This window comes from Morus notabilis, unplaced genomic scaffold (genome assembly GCF_000414095.1).
Source record: "Morus notabilis unplaced genomic scaffold, ASM41409v2 Scaffold19, whole genome shotgun sequence".
NCBI lineage: Eukaryota > Viridiplantae > Streptophyta > Magnoliopsida > Rosales > Moraceae > Morus > Morus notabilis.
In genome coordinates this window covers 184,245-204,168 of record NW_010360880.1, presented here as the reverse complement: position 1 = coordinate 204,168, position 19,924 = coordinate 184,245, and the positions used below count along the sequence as shown (strand labels likewise).

Genomic DNA, 19,924 nt, shown 5'->3' with positions numbered 1-19,924 from the left:
ATTCTCATCTGTGATTCCTAAATTTTAGACTTATTTTCACTTGGCTTTGAAACTTTAAAATCTGTCACTTTACTATCTCAGTGTCTCACTTAATCTCATTTGTTAGAATTTATGCTGAAAACAACTAGAAAAACCTATATGACCTTACTTAGCTTTTTTATGTTTGTTTTTAAGAAAAATTTTAGTTTAGAGAGTTAAGTGAGACTAATTTAAAATTCAAGGGTAAGTGAGAGTTTTTAAAATTCATGAAATAGAGTGAAAATGATCAAATTCAAGGGTACAATTGAGAATAATCCAACAAATGAACATTATACTCATGCCTTCAATTAATTGCCCATGTGCAATTCACATGTCAATTTTTAAAAGAGAGAAAGAGGGCATTTGCGCTTATGGGAGTGCAGCAGAGTGCCATATGGATTGTGCGCAACGAATACATGCAACCCCTTCTTATATAAATTTAAGCCACCACTCTTTTATTTTGTACCTCATTTTTTCTCTCTCTCGTGAGTAAGGGTGTAAGAATTGAGCCCGAACCCGAGCAACCCGCCCGACCCGACCCGAAAGCTAAGTTTTTTTTTTTTTTTTTAAATTTATTTATTTATTTATTTTGATTTTGATTTTGATTTTTTTTTAAAATTCATATTAAATTAGGCCCAACCCGCACTGTGCAGGTTGGGGGGCGGGGCGGTCTTTTTTGTACCCGATTACACCGACCCGACATGTTGTGTAAGTGTAACCCTAATTCCTTCGTCTCTTCGCTGGCCTCCCTCAGTCCCTCTCAGTCTCTTTGTCTCACTCTCAGTCTCTCGCCTCCCTCCTCTTCTGTTGCTCGCCTCCCTCCAATCCTCAGTCTCTCACCTCACTTCACTCACGCCTCGCCTCCTCCTTCGCATTCTCCGTTCCACTTCACCCTAAAAGCCTAATCCTCATGCCTCGTATCCGATTTTGATCCACTTCACGCTAAATCCCTAATCCTTACACTTGTCGTCGTTCCTTATTCTCCGTTCCTCTTCTTCTTCTCAGTCTGTCACAGTTCCTTGCCGTTCATCACACTCGGGATTCGTCACCGTTCATCGTAAGTTCCTCTTCTTCTTCCCCTTTTTTTTATTTTTTTTATTTCTCTCTGAATCAGAGCAAACCAAACAGAAATGGTTTTGTGAAATTTGAATCTTTTTGTTGAAATTTATTACTTTGTGAATTGGAGTTGTTTGTTTGTTTCATTAATTTGAATCTTCTTTTTTTTTTCATTCGATTGGCTGATTTTGGAGGAAGGTAGGACATTTCCTATCTTTTGCAATTTTTATTTATTAATATCCATTAATGGACGAAAAATGATTGGGGGGGGATGATTTTTGAATTATCAAGTTTCCGTCGAGTATATCAGCGGGGATGCTTGGCATTATCTGAATGACATCTTGTTTATGATAGCTTTGAATGATGCTAAAAGAGGGGATATTATATATGTACTCTACATCTTGTTGCTTTCTTGCTGATTTAGTTGTTTGTTTGAGCTTTAAGCATTGCCCTTTTGTTTTGCATTATGGATTTGGACTTGTATAAGAAGTGGGGTAGGATTGATTTTCCGGTTGGAAGACATTAGTTGGTGTGAGATTTATATAAGTGCTTTTTGTTTATCGAAAAGTGAAACATGAAGAAATCCACGTGAATAATTGATCTTTACCGTAAAACCTATCTTGTTAGTAATCATGAAATCGATCTTAGAAAAAATAAGGAAGATGGCGTTGAGAGAAGTTTATGCTGTAGTGACCTTGACAGAATGGAAGCTCTTCTAGAGTCCTTGCCACGCCCTGTCTTGTCCCTTTTCTTTTAACCGTGTGAGGTTCTTATTGTGGTTTGGAATTCAGGGTTTAATACTTTGAAAACGAATGTGGTTTTTAATCCAATTTTGATGCTAGTTTCTGCTTTTTTGTTTCCAGCCGAGGAAGATAAGTGAAGACTGAAGAGGTATTTTCAGTCTATACTTTAAAGACTGAAGAGGCAATTGAAAACAGAAAGGTTAGACTTTTTTTATGTTGGTTTCTGCTTTTTTTATTTTCTGTTTTTGATTTTTTGTTTGTTATGTGATATATTACGTTTTTCAATTTTGAAAACAGAAAGGTTATATGTGATATATTACGTGTAGTCTCAATTATATGTTATCTGTTTTTAGGTTAATTTGTGTGCTAGATGAAAAAATTTATCATCCACCCGACAGAAACTTCTGAAAGCACTTGCAAGTCCTCTGCTGAAACAGAAAGTGTCTCTATGCCTAAAGAGACCATTACCTTGCCCACTCTCACACCCAGCCCTACCCCTGTACCTAATTTGGGCACTAAAATTGAAAACGGAAAGGAGGAGGGAGACAGTAAAAAGAGGAAGAAGTCACAAAAAAAGTCTCCTGTTTGGGATCATTTCAAAATCATAGAGGGTGGGGATCCAAATGAGTCTAGGTGTACGTGTATCTATTGTGGGGTAACATATGCATGTGATAGTAGGAGACATGGCACCAGTAGTATGAAGGTTCACATAGAAAAGCAATGCAAGAAATACTCATATAGGAACCAAGGCAAAAGTAAAAATCTCTAAGTTTCCAAACAAACACTGAAACTGACAGTAATCTTGTTGCTATAAGCTTTAACAATGAGCATTGTAGAAAAACGTTAGCAAAAATGGTGATTGTAGATGAGCTTTCATTTGTTGAAGGTGAAGGATTTAAGAATTTTTGTCAAGTGACGCAGCCTAGGTTCTCTATCCCCTCCCGTGTTACGATTGCTAAGGACATTTACCAACTTTTTTTGGAAGAGAGGAAGAAACTAAGGGCTGAATTTAGGAAGGGCGGTCAAAGGATTTGCCTAACAACTGATTGTTGGACATCCTTACAAAATATTAATTATTTGTGTCTAACTGCATACTACGTTGATAGTGAGTGGACTTTGTAAAAAAGGATTATAAACTTTTGTCAAATTTCAAGTCACAAGGGAGAGAGTGTTGGTAAAGTCATTGAGTCATGTTTGCATGCTTGCGGTATTGAGAGAGTCTTCACTATGACTGTTGATAATGCCTCCTCAAATAACTCCATGATTACCTACTTGAGAAGGAAGATTAAGGGGTGGAAAGAGGTTGTTTTAGGTGGGGAATTTCTGCATGTTAGGTGTTGTGCCCATATAGTGAACTTGATTGTCAATGAAGGTTTAAAAGCCCTACATGATTCCATAGCTGCCATTCGTAACGCTGTGAGGTATGTGAGGTCTTCTCCGGCTAGGTTGCTGAAATTCAAGTCATGTGTGGAGCGAGAGAAAATTGAATACAAAGGTCTCGTATGCTTAGATGTCCCTACTAGATGGAACTCCACCTATATGATGTTAGATGCAGCCATTAAATTTCAAAAAGCTTTTGAAAGATATGAAGAGGAAGATGACAAGTTTGTGTCTTATTTTCGGGAAGATGAGGGGGAGAAACGGAAGATTGGTCCGCCACTTGATGATGATTGGGAGAATGTTAAGGTGTTTGTGAAATTTCTGAAGACTTTGAAGTTTAGTCCCACTTTGAATGTCACTTCAAATTCTTACTTTCATGAGCTTTGTGAGATGTAAAACTAGCTATCTGAATTAAGCAAACAAAAGGAAATGCTTTCATCCATGGCTGTGAGTATGAAAAAGAAGTATGACAAGTATTGGGAGAATGTTGAGAATATAAATTGTCTTCTCTTTGTGGCTGTTGTACTTGATCCTAGGTACAAAATGGATTATTTGACATATTGTTTCTCTGTAGTGTATGATTCTTGCACTTCTGAAGCATTAGCAAAGAATGTGAAAGATACTATGTACCGGCTGCATGAGGTTTATAGTGGGGAGAAGGGTGAATCTGTGGCTAATGAAAGTAGTGGGGAGGCGTCAACAAGTACAACGGAGGGAAAAACGGAAGTAGAAGGAAAATGGTGTTTATGGAGCAAGTTTGTTAGGAAAATGAAGGAGAAGAATGTGAATGAGTACAAAAATGATGTGGACAGATACTTGACAGACCCTATGGAGGATCTAACTCGGTCAAATTTTGATGTTTTAGATTGGTGGAAGAATAATGCAACTAATTACAAGGTTCTCTCACTAGTTGCAAGAGACATTCTTGCCATTCTTGTTTCAACGGTAGCCTCAGAATCTGCTTTTAGTACCGGAGGCCGCATCCTCGATCCCTTTAGGAGTTCATTGAGCCTCAAGATGGTGGAGGCATTGATTTGTATATAAAATTGGCTGCGTAGTCGTCAGCACATCAACCTTATTGACGTGGAAGACTTTAATGAATATGAAGATATTGAGTCAGGTAATCTTTTTACGTTTTACTTATTTTTTTTTAATTTTATTTCATCTCCTTGTTGTTTATTTTGTTGTTCTAAACTTGATTATGATGATTTTTTTTGTTATGTTTTCTTCTCAAGATTTGTCAAATTCTGTTGCAACACATGAGGGGCAAGTTGGGAATGAAGGTGCTATTATTCTGGATTAAACAGTTTAGAGTGGACTAAATTTCTTATTTTGTGACTTTCTTTATATGGACTATTTATTCTGGATTAAACTGTTTATTTTATATGGACTATTTTGCTTCTCAAGATTTTATTCATCTCCTTATTGTTTATGCTTTTGGACTGTTAAAAGAGGTATGAAGTTATAGATTAAAATTAGTTTTCACCAACCCGACTCTACTTGAGGTCACCCGAAAGGTTGCGGGTTTGTAGATTTAAGAGAGTGTCGCGGCCTAAAGTTTTCTCAACCCGTATTGGTCGAGTAGGCTCAATTTTTCAGCTCAACCCAACCCTATCCGGCCGATTTACACCCCGACTCGTGAGGAAGTTAAGCAACATCTCGTCTTGGTTAAATTTTTTTCGTGTCCTTATTTGTTACCCAAGTGGTTAAGATGCAAGTGGGCTTTTGTAAAAATCAAGACCGAATAAGCCTGAAATTTGAGCTTGTCCAGCACATTCTTGGAACGTAGCAGAGCAGGGGTATAGACCATAGATAACATGGAAGGGGTTGTTTAAGTGTAAGTGTGAAACGTCGGCTCGGTAGTAGCAAAATCTTGTTCGTAGTAAGTAACTCATGGATTAGTGGAGAGTTGGGGATATAGTCCAAATTAATGGAAATTTTTTCAGCTTAGGCTATAAGTGTGATCTACTCATGAAAATCCTAATCTTCATAATTTTCTCAATTCTTAACTGATGATTATAAATAGTATAATTTAAAGGACAAAAATTAAAATTAATACAAAATGTACAATTAATTTATACATATTTATTTACTTTTTTATTTTTTTGTTTTTCGATCTGTAATCTTTGCGGATATATGTAGAAGGGTGTAGAATTTCCCATGCCTATTTTAGAGTTTTTAAAAATAAAAATATATATATATTAAAAAAACCTTACAATCCTAAATATAAAAGTCATATCATGTAAAAATAAAACAACCAAAATATAAAAACAAACGAAACTTAATAGAAACAAATAGAGACAAATCACTAAGATTTTTTAAATTTAAAACCCTTTTCCTTACGAGTGCTAAATTCGTAAGAATAGTTTAAAAAATAGTTTGATTCTTAGGTAGTTTGGAACAACGTTCACATTTGGCAATTAGTTTCCATCCGGTAGTAAAAGTAAAAATAATAATTTTTAAAAAAAATTATTGCATCTTAGTAGTCCACGCATTGTATTTCAATTTTGCTGAACTAGACAAAGTAACAAAATTTTTAGAAACCATCATCCTTGAAAGTGATATGTTATAAAAAGATTTCCATCTTTCCCTTGATATTAGTTACAAGCAAAGCTTAAATAACTTCTGGCATTGGATAACAGAGACTGGTTTTGTGTTACAAACAAAACTAAACGAACATCACTGCTGGTAATAGATACACATGTTTTAAGACCTTTTTGGCGAATAAATCTTCATCAGGTGCTTACCTTAAAAATAAATAAATAAATATATATATATATATATATATTGTGCCAATTTGTTAGAACTCCTACTCATCAATTTCCCCCTTGTATTCTTCAAATAACTCATCATCGCCTCCATGTTTTCCTGATTCTTTCACATCTCCATTTATAGAAACTTCACCTTTCTTAGGCATCTCAAAAGAAGAGACGTCAGATTTTCTTCCTTCTAATTGGCGATTATCTTCCCCTAGTAGTACCCCTCCCTTGGTAGCTGCATTCTTAACTCTGCTCTTCAAATCACCATGCTCATCTTTATAGAATCTTACACTCCTCCTCCTTGTCACCCTGCTTAATTTTCCACTCTTCTCCAATCTCCTGCTCTTAGCTATTTTTCTCCATCTTTTCCCCTTAACATTATCACTGACAGAGCCGCGTTTACCATTCTTTTCAAAGCCATCTCGGATTTCCAACTTCATTCCTCCTTCAACACTCCCGGGATTTTCCTCACCTTCATCTTGTGACTTTTCATGTTTTCCCAACTGCCCATCTCCTTCAACTTTAAGCTCTTCACCATCCATGACCTTTCCGACCATATTCCGGGAAATCGCACCAGTTGAATTTGCAACGATGTTGAGACTCAAACTCACATTCTCATCTTTAGAATCTTCATTCTTGTCATGTTCTTGGCCTTCTATAGTGGGGTTTTCAGTAACCCCATCTTTGACACTTTGATCTCCCACTTTGTTTCCATTTTCATCTTCAAGTTTTGCAGTTTCACCCTCTTCAATAATTCTTCTCTCGCCATTATCTTCACTTCCACTCTTGCCCTTTTGCTCTGTCTCAGCTGTATTATTTACTGACCCGGCATTTTCCGGGTTTTGAAGACATCGTTTCAAGTCCTCAATCTCAGCTTCCTTTTGCTTCAAGCTCTCAACTAAGGCCGCCACTTGATTATTTTCCTTTTCATTGCTTATCTGATCTTGTGCTCTTAGCATTTTGATCTCGTTTTGCTTCTCCTCAATTGCAATCTCCATGGTCCTCTGTTCATCTTTTAGAGAATCTATTGTGGATTGCATCTCTAGGAGTCTCCTGTCAAGCTCCATCTTTTTGGTTCTAAGTGAGTATATTTTTGCTTTCATCTCTTCATTCTTACTTTTCACTTCTTTCATGTAGTCCCTTTCTTTCTGTCATAGCGCACAAATAACTAAATAAGGTTTTTAAACGACTCATTGAGAACTAACACTCTTTTCATGTTGAACCAAGACCAACCAATTTTAGTATCTGTAATATTTACATCTACAAACGTCTAGTCACAAACCATTATGCCGTGTTTGGTGAGAAATTCTTTTCTCCAATTCTTCTAGTTTTGAAACAATTAGCGTGCGTTTGAAAGAGGGATTCGTTCCATTATTTAAATCATAATTCGTGACTCACTACAGTAATTTTTTTTTTTAAAAACACACGTAAAACGAGAATAATTCTGAATAATGAACCGAACATCCCATTAGACTTAGAAGTTTTGTTAGAAAGAAAAATTTAAAATTTTTTCTTCTAATCTATCCTACCACACAACAAAGTTAAAATCATTCCATTAATTCTTCCACCCCTTAATTTTGTTCTTCAACTTTTTTCTCCTGTTATATAAGGCCTTGATGACAAACAAAGGACTAACTGTGATATGATCCAACAAACATTGAAGAAGAAAGAACAGGCCAAAAGAAGAAAAACAATAAGACAAAAAAAAAATGATTAAAGAATAAGACTGGTGCGTACGTGGCTTGAATACCGAAAGAAGAGAGTGACACGCAATGGGTTGCATGCAAGAGTGAGAAAAATGTTGGAGAAGGAGAGAGAGAGAGAAGTAATAATGGAAGTAGCACCTGCAAGAGGAGATGAAGGGAGAAGAGTTGGCCATCTTTCTCTTTGATGAGAAGGTTGAAGATTCGCCTTTCCCTGAGCTTGTGAAGAATCATGACCCCAAGCAACGCGGCCCCAAATGCTAATAGCAACATTAACCCATATGACCTTCCTCTACTACTACCTCCATTACTACTTCCGTTTCCTAATTTATTATTGTAAGATCCCCCAATTGCCATCTCTCTCTCTCTCTCTCTCTCTCTCTCTCTCTCTCTCTCTCTAGAATGACCACAAACGTCTGCTCACTACTCTGACGGAGAAAAATGGTTACTCTCTCTTGTATGCTCACTTTTCTCTCTGTGTAACTCAGAGGTCTATAATAATGCTTAATTGTTTGTCATGTAAAAATGAACACGCACCTAATCCTTCTACTCCTCTCTCTCTCTCTCTCTCTCTCATAAAAGCGAAGTTAACAAGGTTTCATATATAGTTAGAGAAGCATGGGAACTGTGTACAGGCGCTGATTCTGGTGACTCATACTTTTTTGACAAATTTACAAATTTACCAAACTACCCCTATTCTTCTTTTTTTTTAAAATCAAACCCGCAACTCTTGGAATTAAAAAAAAATGCAAATAATGGCCTATAAGTTCGTAGTATTAATATTCGTGACGTTGAATTGCTGATGTATGCATACAACAAACGGATATAATTTATGTAAGCATTATATGTTTTCATTAAACAAGGATCTAAATTCTTTATATGTACGTAGTCAACTCTTATCACATGATCTAGTTCGATGTAGAAATAAATGTTCCAAAGAGAAAACTCCATTAAAAAAATGCTTAAGATCTATTGCACTTGTCCAAAAGTTAGTACAGAGAATGAAGCTGTAAGAGAAGTGGAGAAAGTGTGCTTTTTACAAGTACTTTTTGTACAACTACTGACTTTAAAGGGCTTGGGGAGTTTAGATGGCTTATAACTGTTGTTTTAGGTACAAACTTTCAGACGATTTATTTGCACTATAACGAAATATATGACCGAATACTGAATTCGACGTGATGGTCTTTTTCTCCAAGTACCAAAAGATAGAAATCCCACAGAGAAACAAATGAGGTCCATTAAGGGATTTTATCAGTACTTGTGAGTTGTGACTGGTGTTGGCAATTGGTAGTTCTCAAGGGTGCAAGTGCAAACAAAATATAAGGGCGCAAATGCAAACAAAGTATAGCATGCATGTATATATATGACATATTTACACGCATGAAAGTCTACGCTGTGGAAAAGGGGAAAAGAGGAACTTCATAACTACGGTATCCTCACACGATGAACATGAACTGTGTGGCACGCGTGTAAACTGCAATTGCAAGGGATCTGAATGGCTACACTTTATTGAACGAACTTTGACCACTTTTTTTTATTTTCTTATTTGCTTTTTCAATGTGAAAATGTGATGGTGATGCGCGCTTTTTTTATTATTTTTTATTTTACATTTTTTTGTCTTTTTTTTTTTTGGGTACAAGTTAATTATTATTCTTTTAGGGTGTTCGGTTCAAGTTGGAAATTTAAAAATTAAAGGTATAGCATAGTTTTATTAGTTATGATAATATATAAGAAAAAAAAAGATTTATATATTTTACTGTATCAAAAAAAGACATACATTTTACAAACTAGTAAACTTCGAAATTAATATAATAATTATCATGTAAATTACACAGTATAATTATTATCTTATAATATTTCCGTAAAAAAATTGCTATATTTTACTTCCATATGTGGTGCAATTTTTACTAGCTTCAAATATTCAATCAAGTCAATCGATCAAAATCCTGCCAACACATTGTCAAAGGCCCCAAGTTATATGGGCCGAAGGCTCAGAAGGTGTGACCCAAGTGGAAGGAGCCCAAAACTCTCAATCAATCAGTTTACGCGAAGAACAAATACATCCTACTCCTAGGGGGGTCTTGGGGAAATTATTCGTAAGTTGTTCCAAAGAAAGACAACAATAACAATAAACCCAGATAATAAAGATATCTCTTAATTTCCTGGTGTTTCTTTAGAATTACCTCTCATGGACGACATATTCGATTCGTCACTGAATTTAGAGGAAACCCACTTGAAGGAAGGCTTCGATGAGGGCTACAAAGACGGTCTAATAGCCGGCAAGGGAGAAGCCGAGGAAGTGGGCCTGAAAGTCGGCTTCGAGGTCGGCGAGGAGCTGGGCTTCTACAGGGGCTGCGTCGACGTATGGAACTCGGTCGTTCGGGTCGACCCGACCCTGTTCTCGTCTCGTGTCCAGAAGGGGATTAAACAGATGAAGGAGCTAATTGAGAAGTACCCGGTTATGGAGCCCGAGAATGAGAGAGTTCAAGAAATAATGGATGCTTTGAGGCTCAAGTTCAGAGCCGTTTGTGCTTCCATGGGTGTGAAATTGGACAACAATGGCTACCCAAAATCTTCTTTAGAGGCTAAGGAGATTGAATTTTGAGTTGCAGTTTTGGCTATGGCCAATTTGATTGAAGAATTGTGTTTCTTCAATTGATTTAGACTGTAATCGTTTCTTCCTAATCTGGTTTTCTCCAGATACAGTTTTGGTAAAAATATTTACAAATCAGATCATTTTCTTAATGAAAGATTTTAGTTACTTGCTATGTTGATGCACATCATTTCATGGATTGTGTAATTTTGATAAATATTTTGCGAATGCCACATGTGTTTGTTCAAAATTCAAATAATGATTCAAGAACAACGAAAATTTGTGTGGAGCTTTTTAAGGCTAGAATTTTTTTTCTGCGAGCAAAGCAATAGCAATATTGAAATATATATGTATGTGATATAAACGTTGTTGTATATATACACATCTTTCTTACTTTTTTTTATCAGCGGCCGAAGAGCTTTTGTAGTGAAAAAAGAAATTGTGGCCACACGCCTTTTCCATTAATATTTTTTACCGTTATCTTGTGTTATTTATCTCAAAAATTATCTTTTTGTTCAGTTTGTGATGGGCAATTGAGAAGAGGGAAAAAAAAAATGTTAAAGTCGATGCTTGGTTGCTGCAAGGTGTACATATCCGAGAGCAGAAACAGAAAGGCACTTGAGTCCATCGAAAGAGCTGCCAGGCTAATCCCAGAAGCTCCCATCATCAACAAATTTGAGGATGACACTTACAACAGAGTTGGCTACACACTTGTGTCCAAATTATCTCCTGAACCATCATCATCATCATCATCATCATCATGTCCGTTGAGGAATGCTGTGTTTTCCATGTGCCGTGTTTTCCATGGTGAGGGCTGCAGTGGAGTCCATTGACCTTGAGATGCACAGCGGCAGCCATCCCCGGCTCGGGGTTGTGGACCACGTATGCTTCCATCCCTTGCTCTCCGCTTCTCTCGATCAGGCTTCTACTATTGCCAAATCTTTGGCGGCGGATGTTTCCCATGCCCTTCAAGGTTTGTTTTGTGCCTTACTTGATTGGATTTTTAGCAATGATAGTTGCCATGGAGCCTAATTATTGCCCTGATTTCGTTAGGTCATGTTCGGGTTTTGATGCATGTATTATGTATTTTCGATTATCCGAATTTTACTTGTATCGCTCGCACGGACTTTGAGATTATGTTAGATTGAAATACAAAGTGTTTGTAATGAAACAAAGTGTATTATGTATTCTCTTGTAAGTTTGTGATGAATAAAAAAGTGTATGTAACTCTCACGTTGTGAGCGAATCACTATAAATTCTGGGTGCCTTCTATTTTGTAATTTTTATTATTGCTCTCATTAGTAAATGATTAGGGTGTCCAATTCTTAACTGTAGTGGTATAGTATTGAGGAAAGTGTTCTTAAAGATGTTAAATTCCAAGAATGATTTGCGTTGTGATTATCAAGGATGAGGCTACCTCATGAGTCGTGTTCCATTTTCTCGTTGGTCCCTTTTTTATGGGTCTACTATGTTGTAACTATGTTTAAGCTTGAAAAGCAATAAATTTTCACCTAATATCAGTTAATGGTTTTAAATCCCCTGGTCAGTGGTCTCACTGCCTGAATCGAGCCTTCCCTGTAAGGTGAGTGCTGTTTTCTTGTGTTTGGCTTTTAACTTTTCAAGGAATTGAGCATCGGCAACTTTGTTCTTCTGATATTATATGGAATTCAGTTTAGTAAAAAGTGTACTAGTATGTATTTCTTTTACATTTTTTCTTCTTTTCAGGTGATATTCTTTAGTCTTGTATTCTTCGCATTGCTAATAAGCTTATTATGTAGCCTGCAGTCCCTACTTTTCTATATGGAGCAGCCCATGAAGAGGGTAGAACGCTTGATGCAATCAGAAGAGAGCTGGGTTACTTCAAGCCGAATTCCAGCGGAAACCAGTGGTCTGGGGGGCTAAAATCAGAGACTTTGGCACTGAAGCCGGATGAGGGTCCAGCTCAAGTGCCTCCAACAAAAGGTGTCATTGTGATTGGGGCAACCCAATGGGTTGACAACTACAACATTCCGGTCTTCTCTACTGATATCTCAGTGGTTCGCAGAATCGCGAAACGGGTGAGCGGAAGAAGAGGCGGACTTCCTTCAGTCCAGGCCATGGCACTTAAACATGGCGAGACAGTCATCGAAGTGGCTTGCAACTTGTTGGAACCAAATAAAGTGGGAGGAGAAAGAGTTCAGCTTGAAGTAGAGAGGCTTGCCAAGGAAGAGGGTGTTGCGGTTGGCAAGGGCTATTTCACTGATCTTTCTCAGGAGAAAATCATTGAGAGTTACTTGAAGTTGGATTCCTTTATGTAACAAGAATATGAAATTTATAAAAGAAGCAGCAACTTCTTCTTTGATCATCTTTTAAAAGAGATCAACATAAATAAATAAATAAATAAATAAAGATACAGCAAGCGTCAGTTGTCTAGCCTCTGTTTTTATCTTCATCTGTTTGCCAACGTCATGGTTGTGCATACTTTAGTCTACTTTGTTATGTTACTTTTGACATTTTGTTGCCATTTCTGTGACGCAAAAGAACTCAATCTGTTTGTCTTCACTAGCTGCATTTTCTGTATACTGTTCAAAAAATTTCAAATCATCATACGCTCCTCAACATTTTAAAACCTTGTCGAAATCAATTTTGGTTTAGCTTAAGCTTCTCCATTAGTTGAGATAGCATACTTTTCATGAAGTTGCATCCTGCGCCTTGAAACTTTTTTTTTTTTCCCTCAGAAAGCATGCCATAATCGCTTCGATAAACAAGTAGTAGGCACCAGAAGAGCATGATGGCTTAACTTTTGAGCGATGACATCTTTGGTCCTTCTCACTCAATTGAAGGAGAAAGGAGTGAAAATCTTGAGTTGACGAACTGACGAACTGATGCAGAGTCCTAAATTGTCACGTCTTAACGGTTACAACAGAATTTGCTCAAAAACTAAAGGAAACCCCCCATAAAGGTCCTAGCAGTACAGTACATCTCCTTGTGGGATGTACGTACTTCTTATTTTTCAGTTATCAGAAAAGAAAAGGGAATAAAAACAATTGAAGCCCTGAAAAGAAAAAATACATATAATATATATAGATTAAATCATCATTACCATTTTGGTAAGAGGATATATTGTAGCCTTAGACAATGTTTGGTAAGAGGGATAGAAAATAAAAAGAAACGAAAGCCATTTACTTAGGTTCACCATGTTTGGTATGAATTCACTTACCTATCTCTTTATATTTGAAGTCGGTAACATTGAGGTACTTAAAAAGAAAATGAAATCCCTCACCCAATGTATTCTTTGTTCTTTATCTCCTACAAAACAATTATGGGTCGTAAAATCTTTTCAGTAATCCCCACGTCTTTCTCTTTCCACTTTTCATTATTCCCTCCGACGAAACAAGCTCTCTTACTCTAACATAGACCAAACGGCAGACTGAAAGCCTCCAGCAGATGCCTATAAATTTCTGCAGCTTTTTGGACGGTTTCTAACGTGGAGTTAGACCAGATATGACAACCGCATAGGTTGATTAGGTTTAGAAACCGTCTTTGGTGTTTTGGAAGTTTGGAGTCTGATCAATCAACTAATTCCACAACACTTATTATCCAAGAGAACTCATCACGAGTATTTTCCGCCATATTAGAAAACCTGAAATTTTTATACTTTATAACGGTGCTAATGAAAAATGAGAATGCATAATGAGTTGGTCTGTATTTTTTTTATTTTGTGGCATTGACTAATCAACATGTGGGCACTGACAGAGCCAGACTTTGAATTCAGTAGAGCACAAATATAAACGAAGTTGATTATAAATTATCATAACGTAATACAAAAAACTTATCCACTTAACCTATTATAACCTATTATAATATTATGCATGTTTCAACATTATTATAAATATAAAAATAAAATCTAATGGATCTCTCTACATATCTTAATGTTATAGAAATTGATGAAATTTTAAAATAAAAGAGATCACAGAGAAGACGGTAGTAAATTAATCTATCAAAAAATAAAAGATAATAAGTTAAAGAAGAGAGAGGACAAACTAAAATAAAAATTTTTAAAAAAGAAAAAAAAAGTAAATATGGTTGAAAATAAAAAGAATTTGAACATATAATGGACCTTAAAAAGAAAGGGTCCACATGATAATTTAAAAAGTAAGTTAAATCAAAACCAACACTATATAAAAGACACTGTTAATTTATTGGGTGAGAAATTGAGGATTCAAACGACAAAGGACACATCTTTAATAAGGTATATCAGTATAATAAGGTACATCAGTATAGTAGCTTTTTCAGTGGAGCCACGTGCCCCCACTGATCCTGTTGTGGCTCTGTGTCAGCATGTGGGAGCGTTGGCTCATACAGGTGCAGCCTCAATGCTGTATCATATTTATATATATTTATATGTGTCTGTATATATATACTATATATATATATATATATATATAGAGAGAGAGAGAGAGAGAGAGAGAGAAGCGGTGTTTATTGTCTTCTATGTCTTTTGTATAATCCTTTTACAGAAAACAACTGGCAATATTTCTGCTTCAAAGGTTTCAAAGAGAAGAGAAGAAATGGATTACAGCCCAATTAAGGTACTGACATATCCCTCTTAATGCTTAATGTTCTTCACACTTTTACTAAACTTTTAGATTAATCTTCCCCTTTCTTTCACTTTTAGTGATAACTATCCATCTTGTCTTCACTTAATATGTATGCTGAGGAAAAGCCAGGACGAAGTGAAGTTGAGGAAGGTTTTTGTTGCCTTACCTATCCCAAAATACGACTTCGGTGAAAATACTTTGAATTTCTTTTCTTTTCATAATTTTTATGGCTTTTTGTGAAATAAAATCAAACATTCTTGAAATGGTTTATCTTTTTTAGTTTAATTACTCTCTTTTTCTAATCTCACATTTCTGAGAAAGGAAAACTAAAATAATCTCATATTCGTGATAGGAAGAAAGAATGAAGATTTCCTATTCTTTTTGTTTGGCATTATTTTGTTCACGGTGTGTGAATAATATCTTTAGAATATTTTTTTAATAAATATATTGCATAAATTTTGTCGTATTTACGTATGTTTTTTATTTTTTTGTTGTGTAAGCGATATAACATTTTTGTACTAAAACAAGAATTAAAGTTTTTTTCCCTTTGTTTTTTTTTTTTTTAAAAAGTAATTTAGTAGAGACATAAAATTAAATTTTTTTTAACTTTGGGTATGAGGATATAATAAATCTGTGTCTTAAAAAAAAACATAAATAAAAAGAAAGATATCAGATTGAAAAAAAAAAAAAAAGGTGAAACCAAGTTGAGTAAAATAACATAAAAGGGTAAAATTTTAAATTACTATACATTACAATTGCTCTTATAATTCGCCTTTCCATCTAATGTTCAAGTGGATCCTAGTTTAAAGTGTGGCGGTTTAAACTTTATTTAAAAACTGAGGGCCTTAGAACAGGGACTCCAAGCTCAATTTCCTCTACCAAACAAAGGGCTACCCTCTTCGCTTACTTTTCATTTTACCTTTTCCTTCCTCCCAAATCTCTCCAATTAAACACACCATAAACCATAAACTAATGAGTCACATATATTATTTTTTTTTTACTTTTTAATATGTGTGCAAATCCATTTAGATTAATTTTTTATTATCACAAACAACAATTAATCAGCACACATGTAGTTTTAAAAATTCCAACCAATCTAAATCCGCATTTAATAAATTGTATCAATTTAATTTATTATTTGGTCATTTTTAACACTCCTACTGAAAAGGTAAAAAAAAACAAAAAACAAAAAACAAAAAGAAAAAGGTTTCAGGAGATGAATTGTTAGGAAAAAAATTTAGTAAATTGGTATTTGTTTTTTCAAAAAAAAAAGGGGGCCCAATGTTGCTCCTCTTCATAATAATGATGGCATTATTGTTTGGTGCTTGTGAAAATTTTTTAAGATACATGTGATGCATGCAAAGACAATACAATCAATCATCGAATAATGACTGAGAAACTATTATTTTAAGTAGAACACTACAAAAGATAAGAAAGAACATTATCAATTAATGATCAATATAGGAGATAATTGTTGCTTTTGTGATCAACATGAAAATGGGGAAAAATGCAGAGACCAGTCCATGCTGCAAATCAATGTTGATATGATTTTCAAAGCAAACAATTTCTTCTTGTATGAACATATCCTATAAGATTTTGTCTTTTGTATGATCTCACACTTAACATGTAAAAATAGGGGGTACAAAATAATAATAATATATATTTCATGTAATAACAATCACAAGGAGGTGTACGCCCATTCACTTTACTGATTTGAGTTTAGAATTTGAGTGTTGCTACAGTAAAAAGTTCTCAAAAACAGTCACATCTAATTTTTTTGCTACAGTAAAAAGTTCTCACATAAAATTACATCTCAACTCGAATTAGCGAAGTGAACGGTCTATGTTGATTCATAATTGAGTAAATTCCTTGTTGCAAAAAAAAAAAAAAAAAATCCTTATCGTTACGCCACTCGTTTCGACGCATTAATGCTCGAAGGTAATAGAGAACAGCCAAAGCCAAGCATAATTTGCCTTTAATCTGTTTGTCAACAAGTCCGTGAATACATTACTTTGCCTTTAAATCTGTCTTGATATATTTTGGCATTTTGTCCTTTGTTTTTTTTTTTTTCTTTTCTTTATGCTAGTTTGGTTTTCTCTGTGTAGTACTATTCAAAAAAGTTTTAAAGAGGGCATCAAATCAAAGGTCATCAACATTCCAAAACCTTATCCAAAACTAATTGGCTAAGGGAATACTCTAGTTAAATTTTAAGATGCTGCCATTCTGGTAGGTGAGATTGAACGCATTAAAATTTGCAGTTGAGATAGTTTGGTCCTGAATTTTAGCCTCAAATTGTCCATAAATGATATGCAAAAATCAATTGTCCATACAAAGGTTCAATGTGTACAATCACAACACAAGGACCACTAATGCCGTCTCTTCGCACGAGAATCGCATGCTCTTGCAAAATATCAGTCTGCCTACAAGTGAGGTAGACAGGGACGGAGCCAGAAAAATTAGTCAGGAGCAAGGATGTGACAAAAGTAATACAGATGTAGAAATTTAAGAGGGGGAAAATTACAAATTTTATACAAAATTAAAAGAAAAAAGAAAAAGGTTCAGGTGGGGTGTCCACCCTCCTAAAATTATATAGGTATTTGGTACTCTAAACGGGTGTAGTAATGGACTTATAATAGCACTTTAGGAGCCAGGGGATTGGAATTCAAGGTGTCAAACACTTGAGATCGACGTGGAATCAGTACCTGACTACTGACTAATTATCTCCTCCAATGATCACTTAAAAAATGTGGCCCTCTCTCTCTTCTTTTTTTTTTTTTTTTTTTTTTGGTTAGAAGGGCATGTTTTTCTTTCATTCAAACCCTTGTTTGCCTTACTGTGAACCCATTGATTTCTATTTTCTTTCCATTTCAAACAAAAGACACCTATTTATAATATTATAGTTAAATGGAGTAAGTACGAATATGACAAACACAAAGGCTTAGGTGTTGATCAGCAGAGACTAAATCAGAAATTTAGAAATTTTAGAAATCGGGTGTCTCTCAATCAACTCCCACTAATTTATTCCAAGATGACCCATTTTGGAGAATTTGACAGAAATGGAGTTAGCGTGCAGGATTTGCAATGCTGTTTCCCATACTAAAGAATTGCTCTCCTTTATTATTTATTTATTTTTGGGCATTGGCTTCTCAATTTGTGGGGACATCTGAGTCATAGAAACCCTTCTATTAGCTTCAGAAGCTTATAAATGCATCTTTCACCATCAGTTTCTCTAGTAAACATTGTAAACACCGGAGAGAAGAAATGGATCATAGCCCAAGTTCCAAGGTAATTTACTCATTTATTTTAATTTTTTTCTTTTTTTTTTGGGGGTGCTAAAGTAACATTGTTTAAGTAATTCCTTTAAGCATTTCCCTCTTGGTCAACAAATTAATACTAGAATTAATTAATCTACTCTTACTCTTCCCTCACTTTCGAATGGTATAAAAGTCTCTTTTTTCCAATGTACATATGAAAGGTTTTTATTCCTTTTCTAGCTGATAAATTACGACTGTCATGAAGTAATTTGGCTTTCTTACCTAATAATTTACGCGTTGTCTGTGTCTTTGTGAAACAAACATCAACCTTTTGTCGAAATAGTGGTTGAACTAGTAAAACTAATGATTTTGGTACAAACTGATTTCTTGTTAGCGAAACTTATGTGCTGGAAATCGCTCGTTTTTAAGGTGCATGCTTTTTGAACTTTTGAAGCTGTATTTTATTACTTCACTTCATATCAGAAAAATAATTATGATATTGCATTATTTGTCTGCTAGATATTGCTAATACTGGGCGCGTGGAAACGAATTTGTGACATTACCCATGTGATGCACGCGCGGATGATCTTTCTTTAATAAGAAAACATTATTTTAAGGTCAACTTTATCAACATAATAAGAAACCAAATAATTAATTAGCTTTGACCCCAAAAAACTCATCCTCTAATTAGCACCCTTCCTTTGAGTGCCATTCAGGGTTTGGTTTTATTCGTTGACAAGATAATATCGTTGAGTAGCTTCTAGAGAATTAGACAGGTTGTTCTTGTAAAAGAGAAGTGAATATTTCCTCTTGTGATTTGTGAACATGGAAAAGAAAAAGGCCGCGGACCAGTCGATGCTGCTATGCTGCAAGCTCTTCATTTCCGAATCGCACAATCGCAGTGTTTTGGATGCCATTGAAAGAGCAGCCAGGCATGATCCAGAATCCGTCATCGTCACCAAGTTTGACGATAGAGCTTACAATAGAGCCAGATACACCATTGTTTCATACGTTGTGCATGATTGCACAGGCGGTGCCGTCTATAGCCCACTGCAACAAACTGTGGTGGCCATGGCTGAGGCTGCTTTTGATGCCATAAATCTCGAGACACATTCCGGGGCTCACCCTCGATTAGGCGTCGTCGACGACATTGTCTTCCATCCGTTGGCTCATGCCTCTCTTGATGAAGCGGCTTGGCTTGCTAAGGCTGTGGCTTTGGACATTGGCAATAGGTTCCAAGGTACGGTCCAGATCTTGTACAATATTGACTTTAAACCTCCCTATAGTAAGTGTAGAACACAAGATTGTTTGATGAAAACAAGATTATTTGATGAAATCTCCAAAGTTAATTTCTTGTGTTATATTTGATATAAAAGATGCTAAGGAACATCAGTTAGTGTCTAAAACATAACGGTTGATCAGCATCCCACATGAGGCCCACGCATATCAACGGTTCCTATACGAAATTGAAAAGTCAAGCATGTTTAACAAACTAGGAATTGGAATTAATTAACATGTTAAGAATTGACATGTTAGTGGCCAAGACTTGGGGTCCTTCTACATCATCTATAATCAATAAATTTGACATTTTTTACTTATCGATTGATGTGTTGAATAATTAAAAGTGTTATTTTACAATTATTAAATAATTAAAATTTCCATTTTATAAATTTCAAAAATTAAAATGATGAGAAGAAGTAGCCATATCATTTAAGATAGCTGATAACATCATGCATTTTTTTTTTATCAGCAATATATTGGCATTTGTATTATTGTCTACTATTGTATTGATCTTTGATATATATATATATATATATATATATATATATATATATTTT

The 19,924-nt window shown here is 35.3% G+C and overlaps 5 protein-coding genes across 8 annotated transcripts in view; 4 read left to right on the top strand and 1 right to left on the bottom strand.

Annotated features, from left to right (window-relative positions):
* The first annotated feature begins 3,044 nt into the window (after positions 1-3,044).
* LOC112091480 (zinc finger BED domain-containing protein RICESLEEPER 2-like) lies at positions 3,045-3,593 on the top strand. Its single transcript, XM_024165232.1, has one exon. The coding sequence runs from the start codon at positions 3,045-3,047 to the stop codon at positions 3,591-3,593; it is 549 nt and encodes a 182-aa protein (XP_024021000.1).
* A 2,413-nt stretch (positions 3,594-6,006) lies between these two features.
* On the bottom strand, positions 6,007-8,016 carry LOC21405001 (uncharacterized protein DDB_G0290685). Its single transcript, XM_010097521.1, has 2 exons — positions 7,801-8,016; positions 6,007-7,104 (listed from the first exon to the last, which is right to left on the bottom strand). Exons 1-2 carry the CDS (start codon positions 8,014-8,016, stop codon positions 6,007-6,009), a joined length of 1,314 nt encoding a protein of 437 aa, XP_010095823.1.
* Positions 8,017-9,760: 1,744 nt separating this feature from the next.
* Positions 9,761-10,277, top strand: LOC21405000 (oral cancer-overexpressed protein 1 homolog). Its single transcript, XM_010097520.2, has one exon. The coding sequence runs from the start codon at positions 9,848-9,850 to the stop codon at positions 10,262-10,264; it is 417 nt and encodes a 138-aa protein (XP_010095822.1). The 5' UTR covers positions 9,761-9,847; the 3' UTR covers positions 10,265-10,277.
* A 14-nt stretch (positions 10,278-10,291) lies between these two features.
* LOC21404999 (formimidoyltransferase-cyclodeaminase) lies at positions 10,292-12,647 on the top strand. Its single transcript, XM_024165251.1, is given in 4 exon segments — positions 10,292-10,370; positions 10,772-11,043; positions 11,045-11,225; positions 12,038-12,647. Coding segments are annotated over 3 exon segments (930 nt in total). The 5' UTR covers positions 10,292-10,370; positions 10,772-10,806; the 3' UTR covers positions 12,550-12,647.
* Positions 12,648-14,691: 2,044 nt separating this feature from the next.
* LOC21404998 (glutamate formimidoyltransferase) overlaps positions 14,692-19,924 on the top strand; it is a 5,959-nt gene continuing 726 nt past the window's right edge. The window contains exons 1-4 of one of the 4 annotated variants that reach the window (XM_024165208.1): positions 14,692-14,823; positions 14,958-15,019; positions 18,057-18,117; positions 18,921-19,326. In XM_024165208.1, coding sequence (XP_024020976.1) covers positions 14,803-14,823; positions 14,958-15,019; positions 18,057-18,117; positions 18,921-19,326 — 550 coding nt within the window. In that variant the 5' untranslated portion in view covers positions 14,692-14,802. Of the gene's footprint in view, positions 14,824-14,909; positions 15,020-18,056; positions 18,118-18,920; positions 19,327-19,924 lie in introns of all 4 variants that reach the window. The other 3 variants (XM_024165209.1, XM_024165210.1, XM_010097518.2) reach the window with 3 other exon arrangements.

What these genes read in the sequence shown, in the direction of transcription:
- LOC112091480 (XM_024165232.1), top strand. Translation starts at nt 3,045, where the DNA reads ATGACTGTTGATAATGCCTCCTCAAATAACTCCATGATTACCTACTTG.
- LOC21405001 (XM_010097521.1), bottom strand. Translation starts at nt 8,016, where the DNA reads ATGGCAATTGGGGGATCTTACAATAATAAATTAGGAAACGGAAGTAGT. An exon ending in CCCTTCATCTCCTCTTGCAG is followed by an intron (nt 7,105 to 7,800) that starts GTGCTACTTCCA and finishes GCGCTATGACAG; the next exon opens with AAAGAAAGGGACTACATGAA.
- LOC21405000 (XM_010097520.2), top strand. Translation starts at nt 9,848, where the DNA reads ATGGACGACATATTCGATTCGTCACTGAATTTAGAGGAAACCCACTTG.